The sequence below is a fragment of the Petaurus breviceps genome, unplaced genomic scaffold (assembly GCF_028583685.1).
Source record: "Petaurus breviceps papuanus isolate PSGF00001 unplaced genomic scaffold, PetGlider_PUasm1.0 98, whole genome shotgun sequence".
Classification (NCBI taxonomy): domain Eukaryota; kingdom Metazoa; phylum Chordata; class Mammalia; order Diprotodontia; family Petauridae; genus Petaurus; species Petaurus breviceps.
In genome coordinates, this window is record NW_027187460.1 from 40,871,533 (window position 1) to 40,882,781 (window position 11,249).

General features: G+C 35.5%; 1 protein-coding gene across 5 annotated transcripts in view; it reads left to right on the plus strand.

The window, feature by feature from the left end:
- TRPS1 (transcriptional repressor GATA binding 1) overlaps window positions 1-11,249 on the plus strand; it is a 312,015-nt gene that overhangs the window by 71,670 nt on the left and 229,096 nt on the right. For all 5 annotated transcript variants that reach the window (XM_069081182.1, XM_069081186.1, XM_069081185.1 and 2 more), the window contains one exon: window positions 3,607-4,736. In XM_069081182.1, the coding sequence (XP_068937283.1) occupies window positions 3,607-4,736 (1,130 nt within the window). The remainder of the gene's footprint in view (window positions 1-3,606; window positions 4,737-11,249) is intronic.

The following is an 11,249-nucleotide window of genomic DNA, read 5'->3' on the forward strand; positions in this document are numbered from 1 at the left end:
CAGTTTAGATGCCATGATCATTCTTATCTGAAGATCTAGGAGCAAGATAAGGTGTGAAATCAGATACCTAATTGTGCACAATATTAATTGGGAAGTTCATTAAAGAGGTACAAACAAAGTATTGTATTAGAGATCTGGAGAATTAAGAATGCTTCATTTAGAACAGAGGATTTCAATTTGCAGTCAAAGAATAAGTAAGAATTAAATGGGGAAGGGGGGAGAGAGACACAGAGAGAGGGAGACAGAGATAGAGACAGAAAGAATCAAAGAGACAGATAGAGAGACAGAGACAAAGGCAGAGATATAGAAACACAGAGAATAGTATTAGAAGAGGAACGGTTTTGAGAGATGTTAGAACATGTTCAGAGGTCTATGAATAGTCCACTTGAGTTAGAAAATACATTGAATAGGTAAGTGGAAAGGTACAATGGTGACATATTATAATTAGCTTTGAATTTGTAGTGTGTTTGTGTGCGTGTGCACACGAGTGCTTATCCATTGCTTCTCTTAAAGTATAAGTACCCTGAGAGTAGGGACTACTTTCTTATTTGTTTTGGTGTCATCATTGACTAGAAAAATAGCTGGCACATAACATGGCTAGCAATAAACACTTGTTGAATCACATTGAATTCAAATTTGGTGAAATGATTCATTACCATTTTCTAAGAAACATTAGTATAAGCACTTATCACTTTGCATACATACTTTGGTTCCCTTATTCTGGGAAAAAATTTAAGTAGAGTTTGGAGACATGAAAAATTGTCTATGATCTGGAACAAAGGAAAATAGTATTCAAAGGCACCATCTTGCAGTAATAAAGACAAGATTACATGATTTTAGAGTACTCTTTCAGTAGTACAGCACAGTAATGTCCTACTTCATTTTCATTGTATTCCTTGCTCTCAAGTAGGAAGTACATAAGATTGGTTGCATTTTCTTTTTTCTCTTTATGATCTAGAAAATGAGACATTTGTGTAGAACACTGATTTTGCAATTTAATATATTACTTGATTTAGGTAAATTTACAAAATGTTATACTTTACAATTGTTAAACTGCTCTAGTTCTACTTGGATGTTTTATTCATGGTGTGGAAGGAAGCTCTGGCTTCTCAATCAGTGGAGTGATGATAGAGAGAATTCCAGGCCAGTTTATTGGAGATGGGAGAGTATTAGAAACAACAATGATGCTAGAATGGCTAGACCGGAGAGTGTTTGGAGCAGAGTGATGTGTAAGAGGAATTGCAAAATAGAAAGGGACTGACTAGCTTGTGAAGAGAGATTCTATACACTTAATATTTAGGAAGACTTGCAACTCTGAAATGGTTTTAAATACTCTTATTTTTAAATTTTGCGTTAACTTATTTTGGCTATATTAATGACATAATGGCTAGTGTGGTGTATATCTATGTCTATGCCATATATCATATATAAAACATATGTTACATATTATATACATTCATATATTCATATGTGTGTATGTGTATATATATTTTTATATACTCATGTGATCCTCAAAATTCTCCCTTAAGGTAGCTAATGAAGTGTGATTATCCTATTTTTATAGGTAAATAAACAGGCTTAAAGAGGTTGTGTGTCTTGTACATGTAGTCACTACAAAGTGCTGGAGACAGAATTTGATCTAAGTTCTCCATGATTTGCCATCCAGTAATCTTTCATGATTACCTCACTATCTCTAGAATATCAAATGAGAGACATCCAACTCTTCATAGATTCACATTTTATTCACACTTTCCACGATAAAGTACCTATATTTCAAGAAGGCTTCTTGTTCAAGTGTGTGGTAGCTCTTGTCAGACTGAAAATGATTTTATTTAAGTCAAGTCATGGCTTCATCTACCAAGAATGGTGAGAGATTTGCAGAAATCGTGACATCTTATAGTCACAGAATTACACCTTTGCAAGTTTCAGTTAATTTAAACATTTAATGACTAGGTCAGCAGAATGGCAACTTAGATTTTAAGGTCATATGACTTTATCATCTGTTAAACCAGTGATTGTCAAGGTGATTTGGGTTTAAGGTGGGCTAAAGGTGAGTATTCCTTATGACTCCAATCATGATCATGCTTTTTAAAACCTAGGATTCGTTGACTTAATGGCAAACTAAAAACCATGTAGAAAATATCATTTTTATGATAGCATACACAGAAATGTTTTAAGAATAACATTCTCATAAAATATAAAAGCATTCCTTTAACAAAAGAGTGAGTATTATATGATAACATGTTCAATATATATGGGCTTGCAGCACATTTGACATAAAACCATCTTTATTTTAGTATGCTAGATGGCTAAAAGGCATACTATTTGCATTTTTAAATGTTTGCTTTTAATGATTTTTAAATGCCTGAGACTTTCCTTATGGCAGGATTCTCATATGAGCAGTGATCACATGCTTTTTTTTTGTGGCACAGCTGTTGAAGAAGGGAGAAAATAATTATTCCATTTGACTAATATATGACAACGGGATCCTGCAGACATTCAGCAGTTCCCTGACAGTTGGAAGATTAAATCTGTCACTGTGGATTATTTCAGTCAGAAATTTAGGATTAAAAAATAATATCTTGACACTAAGCAGAAAGTAGAAGGAGAGAGGCAGAGTCCAGTTGCTAGTAGTGGTGCTGTTTGCCCACATGAGATGGTACAAGTAGATTCCCTCATACCTGGTGTTATACAAAGTGTGCCTATACAACGTCCAACTTCCTAATTGGGGAAAAGAAACAAATTTATGGTGAAATTTATGGCATAGATTTTAGTCATATTTTACTTTGGCCTGTAAAACCCTTTTGAATGAAGGTCAAATGATCTCTGACATCACAGAGCAGGTGTGGTGCACTCATAAGAAGATCTGGGACATTGATAATGAAAATAGAGATTTAAAAAATATATGTAATGGCAACCTTGCTTCCTTCTTATATTCCATGATGCATTGAGTTGCCCTCCTTTACCATTTTTCCTATGCATTCTCTATCCCCTTACCCCTCTTTTAAATTGTAGTGTTTTAGAGTTCAAATGAATGTTTATTGTTCCACTAATTTTAGTACAATGCTTCAATTTTTGCTATAATACTGTAGTACAAAACCATTCAGTTTGAAGCCTCATAGTTATAGGAACAGGACTAAAAATTTCCTTGGAGAGTGTATACATTAAGTAATTTTTGAGAAATTGCCACAGGTTTTTGGATGGCGGTCCTTAATCTTTGAGAGGAACAAAACAGAGTTTCAAAAGATCCTAGATATTCCTTCAAGAATGTAATTTGAGGGAAGTAGTTCAATTAGACTTTATCTATTGAAAATAGTCTTTTAGATTTCTAAAATATGCATGCTTAAATTCTTGAAATAAGCCCTCGATGTATTATTTCTTATCCATTTCATCTTTTCTTTGGTGCTAATATACTTAGCATACTTTTTTCTCAAATATATGACTATTGAAAAAATTGAAGATCATTTATTAGTAGATATAATATGCTCTTACAGTTTATGTTTTAGTGTAGAATGATTTTTTTTTCCTTTTCTCCCTGCCCTCTCCATCAAGGTTTCTATTTAATTAGTGCAACATTTGAAATAACATTGCTCTCTTCTCTGGCAGGTCACTTCAGGTGGAACTTTCATTGGCATTGGACGCAAAACTCCTGATTGCCAAGGGAACACCAAATACTTCCGCTGTAAATTCTGCAATTTCACGTATATGGGCAACTCTTCAACTGAACTAGAGCAACACTTTCTGCAGACTCACCCAAATAAAATAAAAGCTTCTCTCCCCTCTTCCGAGTCTGGGAAATCTTCAGAGAAAAACTCTAATAAGTCCAGCCCCACTCTTCGATCTTGTGATTCTGGAGACTTGGGAAAGTGGCAAGACAAAATTACCGTGAAAGCAGGAGATGACACTCCTGTGGGTTACTCAGTGCCCATAAAGCCCATTGATTCTTCTAGACAAAATGGTACAGATGCCACCAGCTACTACTGGTGTAAATTTTGTAGTTTCAGCTGCGAATCATCCAGCTCCCTCAAACTGTTGGAACATTATAGTAAACAGCATGGGGGAGGGCAGTCAGGAGGCCTTAATCCAGACTTGAATGATAAGCTTTCCAGGGGCACTGTCATTAACCAGAATGATCTAGCCAAAAATACAGAGGGTGAGTCAGTAGCTAAGGCAGAAAAGGGCTCCAGTGCAGCTAAAAAGAAAGACTTCTCTAGCAAAGGAGCAGAGGATAATGTAGTGACAAGCTACAATTGTCAGTTTTGTGACTTCAGGTACTCCAAGAGCCATGGCCCTGATGTAATTGTGGTGGGGCCACTCCTTCGTCATTATCAACAACTACACAATATTCACAAATGTACCATTAAGCACTGTCCATTCTGCCCCAGAGGCCTTTGCAGCCCTGAAAAGCACCTTGGAGAAATTACTTATCCGTTTGCTTGTAGAAAGAGTAATTGTTCCCACTGCGCGCTCTTACTCTTGCACCTGTCTCCTGGGGCTACAGGAAGCTCCAGAGTTAAACATCAGTGCCATCAATGCTCATTCTCTACGCTCGATGTTGATGTTCTCCTGTTTCATTATGAGAATGTGCATGAATCCCAGGCGTCTGATGTCAAACAAGAAGCAAATCACCTGCAAGGGACAGATGGGCATCTGACTGTCAAAGAAAACAAAGAACACTCATGTACCAAATGTGACTTTATTACCCAGGTGGAAGAAGAGATTTTCCGACACTACAGGTAAGCTGTAGGGGAAGGGATGGCATTTGTCCTGGAGTCATAATAAGAAATGGCAAGAATCCACAATTAGTGTGGAGTAAGTGGTAGTATGTGTTTCTGTCTCCTCACACTCACAAATATCCTATAACAGAGTAAAGGATATGATGACATGCCAGTTTGATTTAATCACCTATTTCATTTCAGTGTGCTTGGAAAGTTAGCTGAAAGTGGAAAGGATCCAGACCTGTGATTTTATTGGTAGGGGGAATTCCCTTTTGTGGAAATCGGTTCTAGGAGTATGGATCCACAACTAATTTGTTTCTCCAGGAGTTGTACCTTAAAGATTCTTAGGGAGTTTGCCTGGGGTACCTGAAAGGGTAAGTTACTAGCCTAGGGTGACGCAGCTAATATGTGTTAAAGACTGTTTAGTATCCTGACTCATGTGAGACATTTGATGGGATTTAGTTTTCTTTCACAATCTGTTTATCTTGACTAAATATGTTGCTGTACTCCACAATGGTTTGTTATATCAGTTCCCTTATTATGGGCCGTACTATCACATTTTCCATCTTTGATTCCAAATATGAAACAATCAGCCTGAGAACATGTTGCTGCTGTTTGCCTTTCCAAATGGGCACAGGCATTCTACTGATTGCCGAATCATTGCACAACCTCCATTAGGTTTGGCCTACAATCATGAATCCTTTTCTAAGGTGAGTATTCCATAATGTAGCTGTACAGTGTGGCATTGTACTTTTATGAAGTGCCTTTTTCGGGGTGGATAAAGGTTTTCTGTGTTATTCATACCTACACTAAGGCTAAATTAGGTGTTTTTGCAGGTTACTTTCTGGTCCTGTCAGCTTTATGAAACTGGGATCTCTAATTGATCCTTTTGCATTATCAAGGAACAGCTGTTGGATGGGTTTGAAAAAAAAAAATGTATTAAAGTGATACTCCAAAGGGAAATAGAACTGAGGGAAAGAAAATAAGTCTGCTTCACCTGGTGTGAAAATGTAAGTCTCAAAGACTAGACAAAGAAAATCTCATATAACAATACTGGTACAAAAATGAAGGGCTGTGCACCATTTATCTAATTTAATAGATTAACTTTTTTTTAGACCAATGTTGAACAAAAACACACTGTGCTTGGAACATCAAAACGTCTGCTTATCTCTTTACTTCACTGTAGTTTTAAATTTCCCCTAAGCCTGAGGGTGGCACCTCACTTGTATTAATTACAGCAGATTGCCCGGCCTTTGCCTTTAATTTTGGGGGAGGGCCAACTGTAGTGAGCTTTACCAGTCTTCTGAACTCCTCTGTCATTCTTGTGGTCTCCATTCAGATTTAAATGGAACATTGCTAGCTGGGACCTTTAAAGCCAGCTGGCTGCTCCTACTCTGTTTGAAGGCTTGTGCAATGATATCTGGACCAAATTTCATGCTAGCTCAATTATTTTAATAATGTTATCAAAATAAAATTAATTTAAAGGTATACTTATAGAGTACCTTTATTCACCTCTCTCTCTCTCTCTCTCTCTCTCTCTCTCTCTCTCTCTCTCTCTCTCTCTCTCTCTCTTTCTGTCTCCCCCTTTGCCTCTCTCCCTCTCCCTATCTGTTTTGTCAGAATGTAGAGTACTTGGTGATAAAGTATCTCAAATCTACCAGAGTTTGAAATTTGTCATTTATAAAGTCTATAGATTATATTGTATATTTGTCAATACCCTTAGTTTGTACCCTGGATATTGTTTTACCATATGTAAAATAATCATTTAAGTATTTAATTTACAAAAACAAATTGTACAAAATGATGGCATGAACCTAATTAAACTCTTTGTGCTCATATGAGATTTTAAAAAATTACCTTAAATTAATACTCTTAATTTGAGAATTGGTGAGTAATGATATTTTATTGACTTCTTCTTTCAGTAATGTTTATATTTGGCACTAAATAGAATTTTGTTTTTTTTTTCCCCTAGAAGATGGTTTGACTGTAGTTTAAAATTCTTTACCCTTTACACATGGTTTCGTTCTTATTTTTATTAGTAAGGTAATACTTAAAAAAAAAAAACTTACCTAATGCTATATTTATAGTACACACAAACACACACACACACACACACAGAAACACACTTGTAGTTCAAAAATTTCATTTTCAACTTCTGAATTCAATTAAATGGGGAACAAATTTAAATGGAGTGGAAAGCTTAACAACTGAACAAGCTTATTATCTGTAGAAACTCTATGCCATACCTTTATTCCCTTTGTTAGCATTAAGTATAAAAGTTGGATGAGGAAATCAGGACAACTGAACATATTCCTTGAATTCACTAGTGTGGTGTCCCCTCTACCAATGTGAAATGCACACCTCTTTGACTTAGTAATAACTCTTAGAATTGCTGTGTCTGAAAAATTCATCAGCCTATGACCCAGTCATTGATGAGATTCTTAAAATTGAATTAAACTGCTAATCAGATGACATAATACAGTTTGTCACTACATCTATACTTAAAGACTTTCCATCTTTGTAAGCTCTAGGACAATATGCATTGGATTAGATAGACTTCGAGAATCCATTGTCATTACCAATCTATGAAGAAGCATAGGAGTAGATCGTTAATGTTTGCACAATTTAACTTGCAAGGTCAGATAGAAAAGAGATCGACTCCTATAATGGTAAATCTTCAAAAATTGTGAAGTGTTTCTCCCTCCACTGGAGACAGGAATTGTTCCTGGGGGGCAGTCAGAAATTTTGAATATGAGTTATGTTTCTTTCACGTAGGCATACCGTGTGCACATTGATTAGTTGATCTATATATGAAATATCCACTGTCCATTTCTCCATCAGCTTTTAATTTCACCCATATTAGTGATGCTCTCATAGCCATGCTAGCCTTGTGGATTAAAATAAGTTTTGTAATCAGTTTTTTAGGGAACAATAAAAATTATAGACCATCATGGCAAATTTAAATGCCATGTTATTTTTCAGGTGGCTGTCCTTAAATAAATGATACTCTTTGCCAGCAAATGCAATGGTATTGTAGCTCCTTTTTGATGAGTAGATCTTTATATCCAGGTTCAGAAATACACTGTTGTTTAAAACTCAAGGGAATGAGAAATTAAAATATAAGTGAAAAAGCCTAAAAGAGGCATTTCAGAATTGGAACTCTTGAAAGGAAGAAATCTAATTGAACTATTTTCTTATAGCCATAAATAAATGGAAAGTTTCAGTGTAAAGGCTAAGTTGCATAAAAATTAATAAAACCTCTGTTTTGAGATCTAATGCATCAGGTGTTTTTTTTTTTCACTTTCCATATTTTGAATTCTTACTCTACTACATAGGTTACCTGTTTCCTCTGAATTACAGTGAAATTTTTACTTTTAGTCAGATTGTAAAATGTCATTAACTGTTGTTCCTGGTACATTAAAATCTAATTATGGGGAGGCTCGGTGCTACAGTGAAAAGAACATTGGCCCTAGAGTCAGAAGGACCTGAGTTCAAATTTGGCCTCAGACAATTAACACACTTACTAGGCATGGAACCTTGGGCAAGTCACCTAACCCCAATTGCCCTGCCTTCCCCCTCCAAAAAGTTTAAAAAAAAATCTAATGATAGTTATTTCTAAAGTAAGAGATGTTTTAGATGTTCCTAGGGCAATTTCTTGAATATCTAGAAGTCTGATATAAATACTCAGACATAGACAGAGACATAGACATCTAGAGACAGAGTTAAAGATACTTTTAAGAATCTTAGAACAGCATTTTTTGGCTTGTTCTATGGGTTGTCTTATAGGTCTTTTGGAAGATGCATTTGGAAAGGAAAGCTTGAAGATCTGTGATAGAAGTAAAATGCCACTTAACATATGAATGAAAATACTTGTTTATGAGTGTATGATGTATACATGTAGGTATATATACATATATTGAGATCAACAGTTAAATGGATTTGTAACTTCCTTGGGGAGAATCATTTCAATTGAAACAAATCATAACCTCTTTAAGACGACCTTTTAGAAATGTAATGGCTAAAAACATAATTTATCTACAACCATTCTTTCATCGAATCTCTATCACTTTAGTTAGTCTGGCCATTGGACAACAGACATACTGACTTTTTTGCTTGGTAGGAAATTTTACTCTAAAGTTCTGTTCTCTTGGAAATCTCAGTAATATTGGGTCTCTTCCATGCTTCAGTGAGACATCAAAGTAGATTGTATACACACATACACACACACACACACACTCACACTTAAGTGGATCTATTACCTCATTGATGTGTCTGTGCTTTCCCATGATGGAATTTGCAACCCAGACATACCTATCCATCCAGTTTGACTTTTGACCATGCCGTCCTGTAAGTTCACCATTATACCCGACTGGTTAGGATCCAGACTCACTCTCTCTTGCTATTGTAAAGACAACAAGGGAGTTCATAGTTTGTCACTTATCTTTTGCTTTTTGAACATGACCACTAGTCTTGTTCTTGTTGTTCATACTGTATGTTGCTCATTATGTATAATGTGTTAAAACCTACTTATACACATTATGCATCTTTCTATTCCCCTTTGGATATCTATCTATAAGCATTTATTAAGCACTTATCATGATAGTGATATCATCTCTATATGCTTACATATGTATACATATTTTAAAACTTGACAGATTACAAAGGAGTTTTTAGAACTTAGTCATATTCTAAAGATAAAATGATCTTGATTAACTATAGTGGATCAATATGTTGATCAATTAAATAGAAATCAGATAGGACTGAAGGATTATATGAATATTGTGGAAAAACTTTAATAGTCATTCTCAGTGAGTACTCAGGACTAATCTGGCCTTTTCAGTGCTTCAAGTGCTACTGCCATGAGCTGTAAAAATCAAGAGTAGAAATATTAGGAACCCTATGACATGTAGCCATGGGAACTGTGGCTATAGTTTCTTTTGAGTAGTGTTTATTTGTAGCTCTTGAATGTAAAACCACAAGTACGTGTTCCATTCCTTTAGAGTTTTCCATAAATATCTGGTTTTATTTATGTTACCAAGTAGATTTTTATTCAATGAATAACCAAGTTATCTAGTATTAGTTGTTAGCCAAATCTTCCTGCATCCATTCATTCCTATCTTTCACTTTCCAGCACCTTCTTTCATGTCTTTATCACCTTGTATTTGAACCATGTCATTCCCTTTTTAACTGGTTTCTTTGTCTAGCTTAATTGGTCCTCTGTTGTGCAGTCTACATAACACTGCTTTCTCAATACCTGTCAATCTTGTGTTCAAAATATTTGAAGTGATTCTGTGGTCCCCATATGACAGTATCCAATCTCTTCTGCATTTCATTGTGATTCCTTTCCAAAAGGAAGACACACCCTTCAACTTGACATCTTTTAGGTTTCAACATTTCTTCTAAAGAGGTCAATATTTTTTTACTGTCTCTCAAATTTTCTATTCTAATTTTTACTGCTGTACCTTTAAAAAATATTTTGTCAGCTTCATCAAACTTTTCTCCTTCTGCTTCACCTGCTTAACGCTTAGCTTTCTTTCACTTCTAATTCTCAGTTCTCCATGAATCATTTTTTCTCCATTTCAGTGTATATTGATTTCTCTCTTCTATGAACTTCTCTAGCTCTTGAGTACTTTTGATATGGGCACATTATCATATATTGTCTAGTTTACAGTGCAGCAAAGATCTATCATTTAGTCAAATACCTCATTGGTTAAGTGAAGGATTTAGAAGTAGTAACTCTGGGGTGCTTTCAGCCTCTAAACCTTTGATCTTGTGATTATGTAATCCATTTTGACATTCCCTTCTCTTCAAAACTCATTGCTACCTAATTCCCCAAATAGTGATCAGTTTTTTCAACCATAAGAGCAAATGTAGACTGTGACAATCAATGAGTTGTGAACTGCATTGGTTTAACCTTGAAACAGTGAAGTAATAAACATTCATTTGCTGGATTTTTGTTTTAGCTGAAGAATCACATTTGCAATAGTGAGAAACTATTCTTTTGGTGTTATTTGTAATTATATGAAACCAGAAATGAAAGTGATTTTCTTTTTCTCTTCAAGTTTATTTTTCTTTGATACTTATCTGTGATTGTAGTTTAGTTTGTGGGGATCTTCCAATCAATGGTACAGCTTGCAAACCATTCTTATCCTGTGCAACACTTATCCATCTTGACCTATAACTCCCCTTAAAGGGGTCTATGTTGCATGTTTTCATCTAGGTCTCTTGACCTTCTATGTGAATATGGGCTATCCATTATTTATTGGTCACTCTGGCAAGATGACCGGCCCTTCTTTTTCTGGACATAAAGTCCCTCTGCTAATGTACTTTGACTCATTTTTCCTGCACAGTTTTTATTGGTCCTATTATGCAGCTTTAACAGATCCACCAGTCTCTCTCCATTGATCTTTAATTTACCCACAATTTTTTTTTGCCTTTTGGAGGGCAATTAGGGTTAAGTAACTTGCCCAAGGTTACACAGCTAGTTTGTGTGTGTGTGTGTGTGTGTGTGTGTGTGTGTGTGTGTGTGTG